We start from the raw sequence: 17,925 nt of genomic DNA on the forward strand, positions 1-17,925 counted from the left end.
CCGGCAAAATCACATTTGCAAGAAAGTCATTGCCTTCAAAACTTATTTAAACAGTCCTTTTTGTGCCTCAGTTTGCTCATGGCCAGTGGCTCCTTTTGTCACTCTGTGTCTCCATTCTCTTGGTCCCCAGGGCATCCATCCCTTTCCCTCGATACCTTCTGCTCCTGTGGCACCAGTATAGAACTTTCCTCCCAAAACATGGCCCTTGCTGGGTGTGTCCCGGGCCTGGAGGACTTCACCTACACTATGATGCCATTTAGGCTCCTCGTTTCTTTCCCCACTGGACACCAGCCCAGGCAGGCTCTCCAGGGTTTTCGTGAGTGACCGAACAAGGGAATGCAGCTGAGTCCCAGGGTCGTGCCGTGTGCGGGTCCCTCCTTTCCCTGGCGGCCCAGCTCTGGCTCTGGCTCCAACTTTCCGGTTCCAGTGCTCCCTGGCCCCTGCCCCCAGGCTGGCATCAAGACATCCGGTCAAAACCTCAGTCCTGGACCAACACTGAGGTGGCAGCCCCTGGTCTGTCTAGCCTTCTCTCTCTGCCTCTCCATTGTTCTGGCCAAGCTCCCGTTCTCCCTGTCCCCTCTAGTCTGCTCTGCTTACCACAGCCAGATCAGCCGCTTAACAAAAATCAGATCGGGGCGCCTGGGTGGCTCAGTCGGTTGAGCGTCCAACTTCAAATCAGGTCATGATCTAGCGGTCCTTGAGTTCGAGCCCCGCGTCAGGCTCTGTGCTGACAGCTCGGAGCCTGGAGCCTGCTTCGGATTCTGTGTCTCCCTCTCTCTCTGCCCCTCCCCCATCACACTTTCTCTCTCTCTCTCTCAAAAATAAGTAAGCATTAAAAAAGAGTTTTAAAAAAATCAATCATGGCACTGGGGCTTCTGGGGATAAAGTAAAGCTCCAGTGCAAACCTCTCCCCTCAGCTGGCCTGAACATGGTCACTTGAGGGCCCCAGAGCACCCCAAATTTAACTGCCCCCGGTTGACTCCATCTCTCAGTCCTCAACTGAGCCACCTTCAGACACCGCCTTCCTCAGCCACGACCTGTCAAATCCACCTCCTCTCTTTAGGTTCAGCTGCCACCGTCCTAGTTGGAGCCAGGCCCGTGACAAACACGACTACAATCTCTTGAGCAGCTTGTCTGACGAGCAGCGGCGGTCAGTGAGCTGGGAGCTACAGGGCGCTGGGCATCGGTCGTGGGCACCGTGAGGTGGCTCCCGGCACCCGGCCCTCCTGGCCCAGGTGCACACTGACTTCCGCTGACGAGAGGCACCGCCCTCGCTCTGTGGCTTTTCTTCGGCAGCCTAGTGGCTTAAGTCACAAACATCCGGGTGTCTGAGGGGCGGGGGTGGCTGGCCATAGTGTCCCGCTGTCCAATCACGAGAGCCCAGCTTATGGCAACTACAAACGGTGCCATGGAAACCTTCCTGCCTCTTCCAGCTTCTGGCCATTCCAGGGGTTCCTTGGCTTGCGGCTGTAATACTCTAATCTGTCCCCATTGTCACGTGGCCTTCTTCCCTATGTGTCTGTCTCTGTGTCCAAATTTTCCTCTCGTAAGGACAACAGTCATTGGATTTAGGGCCCACCTGAATCCACCATGACCTTATCTTGACCACATCTGCAAAGATCCTATTTCCAAATAAGGTCACATTGCATGTTCATCGGATGAACATGAATTTCAAGGGGCCACATTAAATCCAGTACATACAGCAAAGTAAAAAAAAAAAAAAAAAGCTTACAGTGCCCACCCGTAGATGCACCCCCTAGGTTGTGCCATTAACGTTTTGCCACTGTTGGCTTCATCGCAAACCTATCTCTGTAGCCACACTTTCCCTACATTTTATTTTTGGCGCACTTCAAACTAAGTTGCAGGCATCAGTTCATTTCCTCCTAAATAAATCGGTGTACATATCCCTAACGAGACTTCACTGATTACAGCTACCAGGTTTTTATTTATTTATGTATTTTTTACAAATAGTTTATTGTCAAGTTGGTTTCCATAAAACACCCGGTGCTCATCCCCACCAGTGCCCCCCTCCACGCCCATCTCCCCTCCCTCCCAACCCCCATCAGCCCTCAGTTTGTTCTCAGCATTCAGGAGTCTCTCATGGTTTGCCTCCCTCCCTCTCCCCCACTATTTACCCCCTTCTTCTCCCCCTTGTTCCTCCGTTAAGTTCCTCCTAATCCTCCTATACGTGCAAACATGTGGTATCTGTCCTTCTCTGCCTTACAGCTACCAGGTTTTTTGTCTGCTTGTTTCTAATAGTCAGTCATTAGTCCGAGAAATCAAACATGGCACAGAAGAAAATAAACAGCTTCCACTTCGTTTGAGGTGGTGTCTGCCATCTTGAGTCTAGCTGTCACTCTGTCCCTTTCCTCTTTAAAGCAAACTTTGAGGGGCGCCGGGTGGCTTAGTCGGTTAGGCGTCCGACTTTCGCTTAGATCATGATCTCGCGGTTCGTGGGTTCGAGCCCCGCGTCGGGCTCTGTGCTGACTGCCAGCTCAGAGCCTGGAGCCTGTTTCGGTCTGTGACTCCCTCTCTCTGTGACCCTCCCCTGCTCATGCTGTCTCTCTCTCCTAGAAATAAATAAAACATAAAAAAAAAAATTAAAAAAAAAATAAAGCAAACTTTGAGAAAAGACAATTTAACGACCGTGTCTCTTTACGCCCAATTGACATCGCTCTCGCCAAAGTTTCCCGTTGTTGCTAAATCCAAGAAACAGTTTTCTATCATCTCACCTGCTTCTTGGCAACAGTTGACTCTGACATTGCTAATCTTGGTGTCCTTGAAAGCACGCTTCTCTCTGGGTTTTCCCCTCTTCCTGGACACTCCTCTGACCTCTCTTCTGGAGCCCCTTCCTCCCTGTCCATTTTAAGTGCTGGGGTTCCGCTGCACGTTATCCGGAGCCCTCTTCTGTCTTCACCGGTCTCAGGCAGACTCCATCTGCAGGAAAAAGAAACCAGTCATGCAATTTTAAGCGGAAGGAATATTAAAACCGGGAGACGCGAAGCCCTGCGTGTGGGGACCTACGGAGCGAGCGGAGCCGTTCCAGCCCCGCCCTACTCGCGATGGGAACCAGCGGCGACGGTGGCGCGCGGTGGGAGCCGGCCGAGCTCGGCCCTGCCTCCTTTCCTACACGGAGCCTGCGCGCCCGGAGACACAGCCAGCCAATCAGTGAAAAGGAGTGGCTGCGAGTGGCATTAGCTTCGTCCAATCGTATGCGGTCCTGAAGACCAGGTCTGCTTGTGAACCAATGGCGGCGGGGGGCGGAGCTCGGGCGGGGGCGACGGTCACCTGATCTGCGGCGGCGGCGGCGGCGGCGGCCGAGGCAGTGGTGACCGACGCTGTGATGGCGGCGACCGCAGCGGCTCGGCTTCGGGCGGGGACGCTGCAGGCCCCGGCGCTCTGGCAGATGCGGTGGCTACTGTTCGTGCTGGTGGCGGTGGCGGAGGGGGAGCAGCAGGTGCCGCTGGTGCTGTGGTCGAGTGACCGGTGAGCGTGGCGGGCCGGGCTGGGGCAGGCTGCACTGCGCGCCGCGACGGCTGAGGTGCCCTCGCCCGGCTCCCGGGCTGTCCTCAGTGAGCGGTGGCCGAGGGGGGCCGAGGGAGACTGTCCAGCCGGATCAGGGCTCGGGCCCCCACGCATCGCGATGGGAGCCGGTGAGCTTCAGATCCTGAGCCATGCGCCCCCGCTCGACAGCACCTCTTCTGTCCCCTGCCAGGGACTTGTGGGGTCCTGCGGCCAACACCCACGAGGGCCACATCACCAGCGACATGCAGCTCTCCACCTACTTGGACCCGGCCCTGGAGCTGGGACCCCGGAATGTGCTGTTGTTCTTACAGGACAAGGTGCGCCAGCCCCAGTCCTCTCTCCCTTCCCCGGGGACACCGAGGCCCGTTTCCCAAGAGAAGCTACAGTGACCTTGTGCCAACTGTAGGGATGTGGGGCTCCTCTCTTGGGAAGGCCTGCAGGAGAGGGTGCGGTGGGAGTGAAGAGGGCCCCGCCATGGCACTGCCTTGATTGGGTGAAGCAGGGGGTCAGAGGGCAGATGCCTTCTGGGTACCAAGTACTTCCCTGAGCTGCTCTGTGTGGTAGGGATTATTGACTCTGTTTACAGATGACAAGACTTCTGTCCAAAGATGGCAGTGGCATAGGACTTGCTTAGGGTCACACAGCTAATTGGTGACAGAGTTGTGATCCTAACTTTAGTGATAAAAACAGAGATGATCGAAAACTGATCATTTATTGAGTGCTTCATAGGCACTGTGCTAAGCTGATGTCATTATCTTGGTTTTACCGCCAGGGAAACTAAGGCTGGAAGAGGTGCCACGGTCGGCTGGTGGGCCGTGGTTTATGTGCACCACAATTGGTTCCAGCCTGAGTCGGCATTGACCCCCCCTGCTTGTGCTCTAGCACACAGCTGTCCCTCCCATGCAGGTCTCTCTGCTTCCAAAGCAGGCAGATGGACCATGCGAAGATTCTAGGGCAGAATTCGTATTTGGGAGTTACCGGGCCCCTGCTTATTCCTTCCCCACTGGCAGCCTGTATGGCTCATCCCCTTATGGTCGTCCCCTGTTGCTCTGTGGGAAGGTAGTGACGGCCATGCTGGCCGGCAGTCCCGCCAGGAGGTGGTAAATAATGTAGTTAGACTGGAACTCAGTTCTAGTTCTACTACTTACCAGCCTCTGGACGTGCGAGATAATCAGGGAATGCCCACTTCCTTTTTCTGGGAAGTGAAGGCACTGCCTATAGCAGAGGGCTGCGATGAACAACTCTTATAGTCCACGGGGAACATCTCTCTGAGGTCCCTGTGTGGCATTCACCCATTCATTCATTTGCCGAACACAGACTGCCTAGTGTGTGCCAGGTAGCAAGTGTTGGGGACGGAGCAGCGAGTGAGTGGAATAACCCAAGCCCTTCCCCGGCGGAAACTGACACTCTTGTGAGGGCATCAGGTAGGTGCTGAGTTGCTGTATGATATGACGCCAGCGCTGTAGTCTTCAGAGAAGGAAGCAGGCCGAGGGAACAGAATGGCAGGTGATGCTGTTTAAGATAAGGATGCTCAGGCAGGGGCTCACTGAGGGTATCTGAGCAGATACCTAAAAGGAGGGGGGCACAGAGCCACATGGGTGTGTGTGGGAGGGCTTCCTGGCAGGGGGAACAGTAGGTGCAAAGGCCCTGGGCAAGGAGTGCCCTCCAGGAAAGAGCTGGTTTGGCTGGAGTGTCATGAGGGAGAGAAGGGGGCGGGAGATGGTCAGCCAGGTAGCCAGGAGATGAGGGGGAAAGGCTGGCTAGAGTGCGAAGATGGTGGGAAGCTGGGGGCAATTTTGAGCGAGGGCCACGGGGAGGACACAGTGGTGGTTCCTGGGCTTACAGAATGAGAGCCCCGGCGGCCAGGAGGCCAGGATCCCTGCCCGGAAAGGAGAGGAGGCTGGGCGAGTGTGTGTACTAAACAGAACGAGCTAGGGGAACTGATTAAGATCCGCTTCTGGGCCTCACTGGGAAAAGCCGGAGGCAGCTGGGAGCTGGGGCCGAGGGGCGGGAGTGAAGGACATCTGTAGGTTGCTGGCAGAGCTCAGAAGACCTCAGGGCCTCCTCGAGCAAGCGCATTCCACTGTCCTCACCTCTCTCCTCCCTTCCACCAAAACCAGGCAGGGAAGGAGGTCCTTGCCCTTGTGTGAGTAAGGCCCCGTCCAGACCAGGCATAGGCGGCGCCACAGCCCTTACAACAGACAACGGCCGGTCATCCGGTTGGTCCGGGCAGGTTCTCGTTTTCTCGGACTTCCGCCCTCGGGACGGTGCGGGGGGTGGGGGGCACTGCAGTAAATGCTACTCGCTGCCCCCACCCCTCCCCCAGCTTCCCTATTCCCTGTCCAGTTCCTCATCTGAGGCAGGTGGCTGACTCTTAATCCTGAGGTTACCGCAAGTCAGCTGCCCGCAGATTTCCTCCCAACCGCGTGACAGCTTCCATGCTTTCTCACCCTGCCGGGAGGGTGCCAAAAGAACAGAAGAGAACCTTCCTTTCCTCCACTCTCTATCCCCAAGTGTGCCTTTGTTCACTCTTATGGCCAGACCATATCTGCCTGTAAATGAGGCTTTGTTGGCCTCGCAAATGCAGAGGGAGGCTGCATGCCCCCTGCCCTGGCCCCAGCTTCTGAGGCACCCTCTCCCCTCCCTCCTAGCTGAGCATCGAGGACTTCACAGCCTATGGCGGCGTGTTTGGGAACAAGCAGGATAGCGCCTTTTCTAACCTGGAGGTAAGAGTCCTCCCCCAGCCAGGCGCCGTGGGGCTGGCCCGGGCCCACCGGTGTCTGGCTAACCATCCTTCTGCCCCTCCCCGGCCCCCAGAATGCCCTGGACCTGGCTCCTTCCTCTCTGGTGCTTCCTGCCGTTGACTGGTACGCGGTCAGCACTCTGACCACTTACCTGCAGGAGAAGCTTGGGGCCAGCCCCCTGCACGTGGACCTGGCCACCCTGCGGGAGCTGAAACTCAATGCCAGCCTCCCAGCCTTGCTGCTCATCCGCCTGCCCTACACAGCCAGGTGCGTCCTGGCCCCGGGGCGCAGGGGCCCGTGCGCTCTGCACTGTGCGGGCGCGGCCCAGCCGGCACACCGCTCCTGCTGCGCGGAACCCGGTCAGAAGTGCCCCGTACTTCTGCAGTACCCTGCGGTACCTTAAAGCCCTATCGGAAAGGTCCTCGGAGGTCCCAAAGAGGCGGGGAGGGCCTCTGGTGCGTTGTGACTGAGGAGTCAGTGCCCGGCCCTGAGTAAGGCTGGTCGGGCCCCCGGGGATGAGGCAGACCTGGGCCCTGCTGGTGGGGGCTGACTCCCTTAGCGAGGACGCGTTCGTGGAACAGCCAGTGGGGCCTCACGTGGCTCTGTGACGCTGGAGGAGGAGGGGCAAGGGCAGGGCCACGCGGTGGGCAGGGGTGCAGAGGGAGGAATGATCACGGCTTCCGGAGCCCCTGCTAGAGTGTGCAGGGTGAATGGGAGTGTTGGGGGAGGGCGGTGGCACGGGGCAGAGGACATGCTGCAGGAGTGGAGGGCAGGTGTCCCGAGGCAGTGGGGAACTCTCTGGGTTGCGGGGGCTCTAACGCTCTGCGTCTCTTCACAGCTCGGGTCTGATGGCGCCGAGGGAGGTCCTCACGGGCAACGGTGAGTGGGCGGGCTCAGGGAAGGCACACGTTTTCCAGCTCACTCAGCCCTTGGCCTCAGAGAGCTGGTTCCAGGTTCCCCAGGCCCTCTTCATTCCCAGGGTGACACTCCCCCCCACTCCTCGGAATGCTTGGCCGCCGAGCAGAGACATGTTGACCCCCAGGCCTCACCCCTGTTGAGCTGGCCCGAGCCGTTGGGACATGTAGGGGCCTTCCATGCAAGCGCGTCCACTCCAGCAGCATGAATCCTAGAGTTGTGGGTTTACCAGACCCTGGGTATTTCAGAAAACAGTTCCGAGGACTTCTTTTTTGCTGTGAAGGACAATCATTCCCCCCAAAAGGTCATCGAAAACGTCTAAGTGAACTTGGCGTTTTCTCTATCTCTATGTCTTTTCTCAATTTAGTTAGGGCTTGGCATCAGGGAGCCGACTGCTGAGGCCACAGGTGTCCCAGGGGAGGCTGGGGGTGCGTGGGATGAGAAGTAGCTGCTCTTTGGGGTCCCTGACGGATCCTAACAACACGAGTGAGGGTTGAGAGGAGCCGGCTCTGTGAAGGTCTCCGAGTCCCACCACAGAGGACGTGTCAGTTGCCAGGGGCGGAAGGCTTCACAACGAAGACATCTGGTGGTCCCCCTCCACCTCCCCCCCCGGCAATAAGATGATTCCACTGAATGCCGTCGAGAGAGGCCACTCACGGGGCACATTGAAGGGTGCAGCCCCGTCTCTGCCGCCTTCTGCTGCGGGACTGGCCGCCGGGTTCTAGCAGGTGTTGGGGCGTTACCTTAAGGAGCTGTCTGTGACCTGGCTCTCTGCTGTCCCCATTGCTCCTCAGATGAGGTCATTGGGCAGGTGCTGAGCACACTCAAATCTGAAGATGTCCCATACACCGCAGCCCTCACGGCGGTCCGCCCTTCCCGGGTACGTAGTGCGCGTTTCCGCAGGGGCCCCAGGAGGTGTGGGCAGAGGCACGTGCTGAGTGGGCCTGGCTGTGCGGCTCCTAGCGGAATGCCCTGGGGGGACAGGGATGAACCAGAAAGTCATGCTTCCCCTTTCCAGGCTGCAGGTCTCTGTCTTGCCCAGTGGGCCTTATGGGCTGGCATATTTGGACAGTATGCCCAAGTGTCCCTAATTTGGAGGGACTGGGCAGATCACAGGGGCTTAGGGGTCAGCCGGGAAAAGCTTCCTGAAGGAAGGACCTCCGAGTATGACCAGGGGAGCTGCAGATGCTGGCAAGGGTGCGCAGCGGCAACTGCGAGGCAGGCCCCTTGATTCTTGGCCGTGCTCTCAGCTCCGCTGAGAGACTGGTGGCTTGTTTGTGCAGGTGGCCCGTGATGTAGCCATGGTGGCTGGGACGCTGGGTCGCCAGCTGCTGCAAAAACAGACAGCGTCAGCTGTGGTCCATCCCCCTGTGAGTTACAACGACACTGCCCCGCGGATCCTGTTCTGGGCCCAAAACTTCTCGGTGGCATACATGGAGCACTGGGAGGACCTGACCTCCCTCACCTTTGGGGTCCAGGATCTCAACCTAACTGGCTCCTTCTGGAATGACTCCTTTGCCAGGTAAGGGCAGAGTTCCTGTCCCTGCAGGTGTGTGTGTGTTGGGGTGGGTTCGCTGTGGGAAGCAGGTGAGATCACGGGGTGGGGCCTGCTCAGAGTTGCGCCTCTCCATGTCTTCTAGTCCTTGCCCGGACCCTTGGTCGTTAACACTTACCAGTCACTGGGGAAGCTGATACTTGCCCACAGGCCCCTCTGCCGTGAACAGCCTCAAGGTGACTGCCCAAGGGCAGATACGAGGCCTGAGTTAGTTCTAGGGCTTCGGTACCCTCGCCACATGGCCGGAGAGACCACCTTTATCCCCAGAGCCCAATCTGGACATCTCAGCAACCTCGAGGGGGACCTGAAAGAGGGGCAGTGGGCTCAGGGGAGCCAGATGAAGATGCTTTTAGCTGGAGGTAGGGGACCTGGGTGCTGGCTTCTGACCTAGGTATGATGGGGCTCAGTTTCCCCATTTGCCAGGTTGGGACACTGCCTACAGGTGGCTGTGAGTACCCGGGGCAGCGCAGGTAGACTGGACTTGAGAACTCGCTCTACTGCCAGAGCCCAAAAACTCCCCTCTTACTCTGGCCCTGCAGGCTGTCGCTGACCTATGAACAACTCTTTGGTACCATGGTGACGTTCAGGTGAGTCCGAGGGGCGGTTGATGCGGGGGCAGGCCCGTGTTGCCCCGGCCCTCCCGGCTGCCTGGCGGACCCCCGACGGCCTCTCCCTCAGGTTCATTCTGGCCAGCCGCTTCTACCCGGTGTCTGCCCGCCGCTGGTTTACCATGGAGCGCCTTGAAATCCACAGCAACGGCTCGGTCACCTACTTCAATGCCTCCCAGGTCACGGGGCCCAGCATCTACTCGTTCCACTGCGAGTACGTTGGCAGCCTCGGCAAGAACGGTGACCTCCTCGTGCCCCGCGTGCGGCCCTCCCTCTGGCAGATGAGACTTCAGCACTTCCAGGTAGGGCGTGCAGGGCCCGGGCCGCGGGGAGCAGCGTACCCGGAGGAGGCGGGTGGGCAGCGGAGGCCTCTCGGGGCCGGGGCCGAGGCGCGTAGCTGAGGGTTCTGTGCCCGCGGTGCTGCCATCCCACGGGATTTGGACCAACCTGCTAACTTGGGAACCCCGGTCCTCACGAGAGGTCACATGGTCCTTTCTGTCCCCCTCCCAGATCCAAGCCTTCAACGTGACAGGTGAGCAGTTCTCCTACGCCAGTGACTGCGCCGGCTTCTTCTCCCCCGGCATCTGGATGGGGCTGCTCACTTCCCTGTTCATGCTGTTCATCTTCACCTACGGCTTGCACATGATCCTCAGCCTCAAGACCATGGACCGATTTGACGACCACAAGGGCCCCACCATCTCCTTGACCCAGATTGTGTGACCCCATGCCCATGGGGGGGTTGCGGGCGCGATGGTGTCCAGGTTGTCGCTTTCCCACCTCGAGGCACGCTGGACCGGAGGGCTTCCCCTGTTCCTACCATAGCATGAACCCCCCAGTTCCCCTCAGCCTGTCTTGTTACCCATTCAACACGCTGAGGGGCTCTCCACACCCCCCCCACCATCAAGATGTACATAGTTCTTCGTAGATAGTAGACAGATATCCCAGGTCCAGTCATTGTAGGGGGAGAGGATACGAGTTCTGGGACCCCCTCCTCCCCCTTATTTATTCTCATCTCTCCACCTTCACCCCTTGCTGTTTATAGTGCTTTTGTGTATCAAATGCTCCCTCTCCAGGCTTTATGGGGCTCCCTGCAGTAGCTAGAAGCTGGGGGTTCCCGGAGTTTGGGGCGGTGTGGAAGTACTATTTAATTGTCCTGCTTGGCTGGTGTCATTGTCTTTTGGTGATGTTGTGCTAATGATAAGCAGTACACTGGGGTTTCTTTCTGTGGCCTGAGGAGGAAGGGACCTCCAGGCACCTGGGTTGGCTGTGACCATTGGTTTTCTGGCGTGTACCCACCAGGAGTGCGGGGCAGGAGCCTGGGGTTCTCGGTGGTTTCTTCCTAATAAAAATAAAGACAGGTTACCATGCTTAGGCCTCTTGTCACTCATTTCTGCACCGGGCACGAGGGGATGCGCTCGGCTGAGGGCTTCAGGAGGAGGCGCCCAGATGTAGCTGTAACGGATCCAGGCCAAAGTAAAGGCTGGAGGGTCTTCAGCAAGCTGGGCTCTTAAGCAGCGAGGGTAGTGCGGAGCGGCTGAGGCTTGCGGGCGGGGAGGGCGGGACGGCCAGTGCCTGGGGAGACGTGGGAGACCGTCGTGACAATAGTTGCCTTAGCGTCCCGAGGGAGGCCGCCCCCGGCTGCCGCAGCGGCGCGCGCCCGCCGCGCCCAGCCTCCCCGGGGGCGGGGCGGGCAGGCGGGTCGCGCGCGGCTCCCGCGCACGGATCCCTCGCGGGTCGCAGCACCGGCCGCCGGCCGCCCCGCCCGCCCCGCCCCTCTCAGGTCCCCTCAGGGCCCACGGCGAGCGGCGCCGCCCGCGGAACCGCGCTCGTGCTGACGCCTGGACCCCGGCTGCCCTCCTGGGAGGCGAGCCGGGGAGGCGGTGGCCTCAGCTGGCGCGGCGGGATGCGGGGAGGGGCTGGGACTCTTTGACGCGGCGGAGGGGTCAATCGGCGTCGACTGCCGCCATCTTTGGTCCAGTGCGGCGGCGGCGGCGGCGGCGGCGGCGGCGGCGGCGACGACGACGACGACGGCTACGACAGTGCTGAAGGAGGAGGAGGAGGAGCGACGGGCGCTGGCAGCTAGGCCTGACCATGGACGAGGAATATGATGTGATCGTGCTGGGGACTGGCCTCACCGTAAGTGCGGTCTCAGGCACCTGGGATCCCGCATCGCCTCGTCCTCCCCGCGGCGCTGCCGCCCCCGGCCGCCGACCCCATCTTCCCGTCGCTGCCGTCCGCGGCGCTCGGGTCCCCATAATGACAGACCCGTGCCCAACCCACGGCCGTCCGCGACATCGTCTTTCTCCATCCCCGTCGCCGCGTCTGCAAGAAGCGGCCCTCTACTTAGCCGCCCCTTCGATTCCCCGGGCTTGACCTCCGGTCCCTCCCTCCCTCTCCATCCAGGCCTCCTGGGCCAGAAGACGCACCCCCACTCGGCCCGAGCCCGCCCCCCCACGACTCCGTGCCCCCGACCCCGCCCACCCGGCCCCCACCCATCATCCTCACCCCTCATCCGCACAGCATCCCTCCCACATCTTGTGCTAATTCTGGTGCGGGCGAAGTACAAGCCCCCTGGGTAAGAGGGCCTCACCGGGGTGGGCCCTCATCCAGCGTTCCTAGCTTCTTAATGCGGCCCCGGGACCCAGGGAATGTTCCAGAAGGAGCAGCAGTGGGGCCAGGGAGCACATTCCCGCTACCCTACCACAGTTTCCCACGGAGATTTCAGGCCGAGTAGTATTTGCAGCCTTTGTCCTTGGCCTGGTGACAGTAACGGGTGAGGGCGTTTATCGTCCCTCCTCCCCCAGACCCCGTTGGACCACTCCCCTGGAGAGGCTCCTCTTCCTCAGCCTGGGTGTGGAGGCCCCTCCTGCGGCTGGGCACGCACAGGGTCAGCGCTCTTGTCCTTTGAGGAAAGCAGAGCCCAGGGTGGGGCCTGAGATTGCAGGCTGGTGCCGAGCCTTTCTTCACTTCCCTTTCTGGTGCCCTTCGCTCTTCGGCGGGGTCCCCTCTGTGGCTCATTGTGTGTTTTCTGCCTGGTAGCATGGCCCTGTGCAGGTAGGTGGCTTTTGTGGCGCGGCAGTTGCCAGAAGGCCATCCCTGTGTCCGCTGGGCACGCTTTTCCTCTGGGCCCCGTCCTTATTTCTCTTCTCTGTTCAACTCTTTGCCCAGCAAAGTTGTAAAAGAGGCTGTGGTCGGATGAAGCTGCCACCCCTGCTTTTAGGCAAGCCAGCCCGCCTGGGGGTGGGGGGAAGGAGCTCCCGCCGGGGCAGAGTCTCCGTGGGTTTGCTCTCCTGTCAGGTGCGGGGTGGGGAACAAGTCAGGGCGGCCGGCAGGAGCGTGGGTGGGTGGAAACGCGACAGACGTGTCCCCCTTCTCCAGGAATGTATCCTGTCGGGCATCATGTCCGTGAACGGGAAGAAGGTGCTGCACATGGACCGGAACCCCTACTATGGGGGCGAGAGCTCCTCCATCACGCCCCTGGAGGAGGTGAGGCCCCCGGCCCGCGCCCTGTGAACCTCTCACATGAGCTGCCCGAGCAGCCCCCCGGCTTCTGCAGGAGGGGGGCAGGGGCCAGACGGGGTGGTCCCTGAGGTGCCTCTCTTTCTCCTGTTTGCAGCTGTATAAGCGTTTTCAGTTGCTGGAAGGGCCCCCTGAGGCGATGGGAAGGGGCCGGGACTGGAACGTCGACCTGATCCCCAAGTTCCTCATGGCCAATGGTGAGAGCGACGGAAGGAGGCGCCGCGGGAGGTGGCGAGGAGGGGCAGGCTCCAGCGGAGGAGCCGGCGCCCTGGGCTAGGGAGCGTGGGGTGGGGCCGTGCCCATGTTGTCTTTCCTCCGCCGCCCCACAGGGCAGCTGGTAAAGATGCTGCTGTACACAGAGGTGACACGCTACCTGGACTTCAAGGTGGTGGAAGGCAGCTTTGTCTACAAGGGGGGAAAGATCTATAAAGTGCCGTCCACCGAGACCGAAGCCTTGGCTTCCAGTGAGTACAGCTTCCCTGAGCCGGAGGGCCAGAGCAGGGCGCCCCTCGCCCAAGGTGGCATTCCCCGCACAGTGCCGAAGGCCCTTGCTCTGGCCTCCCTCGACTGCCCTGAGCCCCACGGTGGGTGCCAGGAGGGAGGTCCGCACGCAGAGGGGATGTGTGTATGGTTGCTCCTTCCAGAAAGACTTCAGCCTCTTCACGGGGGCTCTGCTTGACCCATGAAATGTCCCCAAGTGTTGGAGCTGGGAGGGTCCATGGAGCTTGTCCAGCACAACCCTTTTTTTGTACAGATGGGGAAACTGAGGCCAGGAAGGGCAAAGGGGTTAGTGGAGGCTTACACGGTGGTCGGCAGCAAAGCTCGGCCGGTAGCTAGGGTACCTGCTTTCTCAGCCTGTGTGCCGGGAAGGTTTGTTGGCGTGTGGGTCTTCTCACGTGTGCCTCCACAGATTTGATGGGCATGTTCGAGAAACGGCGTTTCCGCAAATTCCTGGTGTTTGTGGCAAACTTTGATGAGAACGACCCCAAGACCTTTGAGGGCGTTGACCCCCAGAGCACCAGCATGCGTGACGTCTACCGGAAGTTCGACTTGGGCCAGGACGTCATCGACTTCACTGGCCACGCCCTGGCGCTCTACCGCACTGATGAGTGAGGGGAAGCTGGCATGGCAGACGCCCGGCTGGCCTGCACCCTGCCCTCCCCACTCCCGCGCGCTGCTCCCTCCACCCACCCCGAACTCAGCCATGTGCCCGCCCATCAGCTTGCTTGTTCCTCCTGTGCACTCATTTGACCCGTAGTCTTTCTCAGGCCATGGAGGGTGGTGGGAAGGCCAGCCTGGTGCTTGGGTGCGGGTGAGCTGGGGTGCTGCTGTTGGAGCCTCTCCTCTTGACCCCGTCCCCCCAGTTACCTGGACCAGCCCTGTCTCGAGACCATCAACCGCATCAAGTTGTATAGTGAGTCCCTGGCTCGGTACGGAAAGAGTCCTTATTTGTACCCACTGTACGGCCTCGGTGAGCTGCCCCAGGGCTTTGCAAGGTGAGGGGTCTTTTTTTGGTGGGCAACACCAAGTAGGGCTAAAGCTGAGAACAGAAGCGGCCCTTGAGGATTTTTGTGGCATTCACACTTTCCCATCATGGCCTAGCGGACTTTGTGTGCTTGGGTGGCAGGGCTGCGGGGGGCTTGGGGGGGAGGGAGCCGCAGCAGAGCGTGGAGGTGCAGGGTTGAAGGGCCAGGTCTTCACCAGCAGGGCCTGCCTGGCTCCCAGCCAGATTCAGGCAGCACCGCGGCTGGGCCTGGGGCCTTGGCACGTCAGGTCAGAGGGCTCTCCCAGAGCCCTTTGTTCTGCTCCCCAGACCCTTGCCCCGAGGAGCCAGGCCTTTATGCTCCCCTCACGGTAGCCCTTTGCAGAGTAATTTGGGTGGAAACTGCAGAGAGGAAGGAGCACTCCAAATTCAGTCCCGACTCTGTGGCAGTGACAGAGGTGGGAAGAACCACCAGGCCCCCTGAGCTCTGCCTGCCTTCTTCGTGCCCCAGCGCTGGCTTGCGGGGGGCGGACAGCACCGGGGCACCAGTCCGTGTGTTCTCCTGGGAAGGGGACTTCACCACCACTCTCGCCACCACAGATTGAGTGCCATCTATGGGGGGACATACATGCTGAACAAACCCGTGGATGACATCATCATGGAGAATGGCAAGGTGGTGGGCGTGAAGTCTGAGGGAGAGGTGAGCCTTCTCTGTGGAGCAGGGGTGGTGGTCTGGGTGGGGCTTGGCCTTCTCCTTAGAGGCGCTTTTCCGGGTGATTCTGACTCTGCTGTGCCTGCTGCTGGGTCTTTCCCTGGGTCCCCTAGGGCTGGGGGCCAGGGCTCCAGAGGGGGTCCACATGGCCATTTCTGTTGGCGAGAGGTAGCTCTCAGGCCCACGTGCCGTATCAGGGCTCCAGGGAGCGTTTCTGATCACGGCATCTCAGCGGAAGGGGTTTCCCAGTGCTGCGTGTGGACACCCCCTCCCCGAGGTACCGCTCAGAGGGCCGCAGTGCCGGCCTTCACCGGGGACTCAGCCCTATGACCACCTAGGTGGGTGTTTGGATTGGCCTTCCGGTGTTTTCACAGGTGGCCCGCTGCAAGCAGCTGATCTGTGACCCCAGCTACATTCCAGACCGAGTGCGGAAGGCAGGCCAGGTTATCCGTGTCATCTGCATCCTTAGCCACCCCATCAAGAACACTAATGACGCCAACTCCTGCCAAATCATCATCCCCCAGAACCAAGTTAACCGGAAGTCAGGTAGGCTCAGACCCATGTGACTTCCTCCAGCGTGTTCTCTTTGGGGCGGCTCCGCCTCTCCCCGTAACTCTTGGGGCTCTTTGCCTGATCCCTCCGTGGAAGGATGGGGACCCACATAGCAGTCCCTGTGACTTGGGACCCTAGGGATTGGATGGCTTGGACTGCCATACGTGAGGGTGGCTGGGGAGGAGTGGGCGGGCGGGCCCGAGTCAAGCCCCGCCTCCAGAAGCCCTCTGCACCCGTGTTAACGGAGCCCCTTCCTGCGGGTAGACATCTACGTGTGCATGATCTCCTACGCGCACAACGTGGCTGCGCAGGGCAAGTACATCGCCATTGCCAGCACCACGGTGGAGACTGCAGAGCCGGAAAAGGAGGTTGAGCCTGCCCTGGAGCTGCTGGAGCCCATTGACCAGAAGTGAGGGGCTGGGGGGCTAGGGCGGGATTGGGGCTGGGGGGAAGGAGGGGAACTGGGGGGTTGGGCAGAGACCGCGGGGAGTGAGGCTGGTCGTGAGGCCGCCTCCCTCCCCTGTGTGCGCCCCTTAGGTTCGTGGCCATCAGTGACTTATATGAGCCCATCGACGACGGCTCCGAGAGCCAGGTAAGCAGGCCGTCCGGGCCCCAGCTCCCAGCCCCCTACCCAGGGCCCCGCCCGACTCACCGCGGCCCCCGGGCTCTGGCCGTTTCCAGGTGTTCTGTTCCTGCTCCTACGATGCCACCACGCACTTCGAGACAACCTGCAACGACATCAAAGACATCTACAAGCGCATGGCAGGCTCCGCTTTTGACTTTGAGAACATGAAGCGCAAACAGAATGACGTTTTTGGAGAAGCCGACCAGTGATTGCTGACCCCGCCCCCCCCCCCCCCCCCCCCCCCCCCCCCCCCCCCCCCCCCCCCCCCCCCGACGGCCTAGCCCTTGGTGTCCTCTCCCCTGGCCTGAGTCGGTTCTCCTCCAGGGCCGGGGAGATGGGTGTGGCTGGGCACCCCCGTTCCCAGCATTCCCTGCTTCCCCTGCCGCATCCTACGTTCCCGTCGCCCGCCTCATTGATTCACTGACCAAATCCTTAACCTTAGCGATGGTTTGGGAGACGGGGTGGGGGGGGTTGGATAGCATCCTCTTTCTGGGCCCTTCCTTATTCTGGGAAAAGAGGGTTCTTTTCCTCGTGTGTGTCTCTTCCCCCTCCATTCCTGATTCTTCTGCTTGCTTTGGGAAGAACGTGGAGGAAAAGCTGACTTCTGCCCCCACTGCTCTTACCCCTACTTGTAGTGGCCTTTGGAGATGCCCCCTGCCTCCCCCCACCAACTCTCTTGCGTGTTGGAGAGAAGGGGCCCTCCCAGCACAAAGTTGCATTCCTCCCCCCCCCCCGCCCCGCCCTGGTTAATTTATTCTAATTTATTAACTTCGGCCTGCCTGATTTGAGAAGGGAGCCCTGTGCCTCTCACCCGCAGCCTTCTGGTGTGGCCTGGGAGGGGAGGGCTTGTGCCGCCCTTGTAGGTTGATCTTACTATTTTTGTTGCTAGTCTTGTGTTTGTGTTCTCTGGCATTTGCTGAGAGAGAAAAGAAATGTGAGCAAAGCAGAAGGAGGTGGGGAAATGGATCCAAACCCCAGTAGGCCCCACCCCGCCCCACAGCCTTTCCCTTAGTGGTGGGAAACCCTTATCCTGCAAAGTGAATGTGGCCCCTCCCCCGACCTCTAGTGTATTTCACAGAAAACCTCCCAATAAATCTGTGTTGAAACCCGGGGCCGGGTCTTTCTCGCTTCATTTTCGAAGACCTGGGTGCTGGCCGGGGCCTCTGCTCCCTGGGCTGTTAGCTTGTAGCAGTTTTAGACTTCCGCTTAGCTTTGCTCCAGCTGGGAGTAAAAGGGGACTTTGTTCCTCAGGGAATTAGCTCCTAAACCAAAAGGGCCTGTACGGAGGAAATAGGTCACACTGAGTTGCCCGAGGCCACCCAGCGAATTAGTGGTGGCACCAGGACTGCAGTCCCTTGGGGTCAATGTGGGAGGAAATAGGGAGAAAGGAGTATGGCCCGGGGTGGGGGGTGGAAATGATACGAAGTGGGGGGGGCAGGGTCCCTGTCTCCAGGTCGAGGAGGAGGCAGAGGACACCCAGGCCCAGCTTCATGACTTGGGTGGAAACAGGAGACTGGGGCCCAGTCTTGGGTGGGGGGTCAAAGTCGAAGCTCTGGGAACCAAGGTGGCCTCAGGGAGGCAGCAACGGCACGGGGCAGAGGTGTGGATCTGGCCTTGGACTGGGCTCAATGTTAGGTGGAGGGTTTGGGGGCCCAGGCTTGAGGTCAGCAGGATGAGGTAGGACCAG

At 60.1% G+C, this 17,925-nt stretch overlaps 2 protein-coding genes and 1 long non-coding RNA gene across 4 annotated transcripts; 2 read left to right on the plus strand and 1 right to left on the minus strand.

Annotated features, from left to right (window-relative positions):
• Window positions 1–2,525: 2,525 nt before the first annotated feature.
• LOC120226629 lies at window positions 2,526–3,123 on the minus strand. Its single transcript, XR_005527066.1, has 3 exons — window positions 3,025–3,123; window positions 2,733–2,937; window positions 2,526–2,570 (listed from the first exon to the last, which is right to left on the minus strand). It is a non-coding gene; the product is annotated as an uncharacterized LOC120226629 (long non-coding RNA).
• A 174-nt stretch (window positions 3,124–3,297) lies between these two features.
• Window positions 3,298–10,718, plus strand: ATP6AP1 (ATPase H+ transporting accessory protein 1). The gene is made up of 10 exons (XM_039224793.1): window positions 3,298–3,486; window positions 3,716–3,842; window positions 6,177–6,251; window positions 6,343–6,536; window positions 7,108–7,148; window positions 7,979–8,064; window positions 8,468–8,706; window positions 9,279–9,326; window positions 9,418–9,649; window positions 9,858–10,718. Exons 1-10 carry the CDS (start codon window positions 3,344–3,346, stop codon window positions 10,065–10,067), a joined length of 1,395 nt encoding a protein of 464 aa, XP_039080724.1. The 5' UTR covers window positions 3,298–3,343; the 3' UTR covers window positions 10,068–10,718.
• A 618-nt stretch (window positions 10,719–11,336) lies between these two features.
• Window positions 11,337–17,348, plus strand: GDI1 (GDP dissociation inhibitor 1). Of its 2 annotated transcripts, none has more exons than XM_039224790.1 (12): window positions 11,337–11,483; window positions 12,726–12,833; window positions 12,964–13,063; window positions 13,196–13,330; window positions 13,777–13,975; window positions 14,231–14,362; window positions 14,950–15,049; window positions 15,436–15,607; window positions 15,878–16,022; window positions 16,151–16,205; window positions 16,295–16,458; window positions 16,493–17,348. In XM_039224790.1, exons 1-11 carry the CDS (start codon window positions 11,439–11,441, stop codon window positions 16,445–16,447), a joined length of 1,344 nt encoding a protein of 447 aa, XP_039080721.1. In that variant the 5' UTR covers window positions 11,337–11,438; the 3' UTR covers window positions 16,448–16,458; window positions 16,493–17,348. The 2 variants fall into 2 exon arrangements, with proteins under 2 accessions (XP_039080721.1, XP_039080723.1); XM_039224792.1 differs by having other exon boundaries at window positions 16,295–16,454; window positions 16,489–17,348.
• The last annotated feature ends 577 nt before the right edge of the window (window positions 17,349–17,925 follow it).

The sequence above is a fragment of the Hyaena hyaena genome, unplaced genomic scaffold, assembly GCF_003009895.1.
Source record: "Hyaena hyaena isolate Hyena2069 unplaced genomic scaffold, ASM300989v1 scaffold_1776, whole genome shotgun sequence".
NCBI classification, from domain to species: domain Eukaryota; kingdom Metazoa; phylum Chordata; class Mammalia; order Carnivora; family Hyaenidae; genus Hyaena; species Hyaena hyaena.

Bases quoted from the DNA above. Each gene is read 5' to 3' on its own strand.
- ATP6AP1 (XM_039224793.1), top strand. From the start codon at position 3,344: ATGGCGGCGACCGCAGCGGCTCGGCTTCGGGCGGGGACGCTGCAGGCC. The intron at 3,487-3,715 runs GTGAGCGTGGCG...GTCCCCTGCCAG, and splicing joins GTGCTGTGGTCGAGTGACCG to GGACTTGTGGGGTCCTGCGG. The intron at 3,843-6,176 runs GTGCGCCAGCCC...CCTCCCTCCTAG, and splicing joins TGTTGTTCTTACAGGACAAG to CTGAGCATCGAGGACTTCAC.
- GDI1 (XM_039224790.1), top strand. From the start codon at position 11,439: ATGGACGAGGAATATGATGTGATCGTGCTGGGGACTGGCCTCACC. The intron at 13,976-14,230 runs GTGAGGGGAAGC...CCGTCCCCCCAG, and splicing joins GCGCTCTACCGCACTGATGA to TTACCTGGACCAGCCCTGTC. The intron at 15,050-15,435 runs GTGAGCCTTCTC...GTGTTTTCACAG, and splicing joins GCGTGAAGTCTGAGGGAGAG to GTGGCCCGCTGCAAGCAGCT.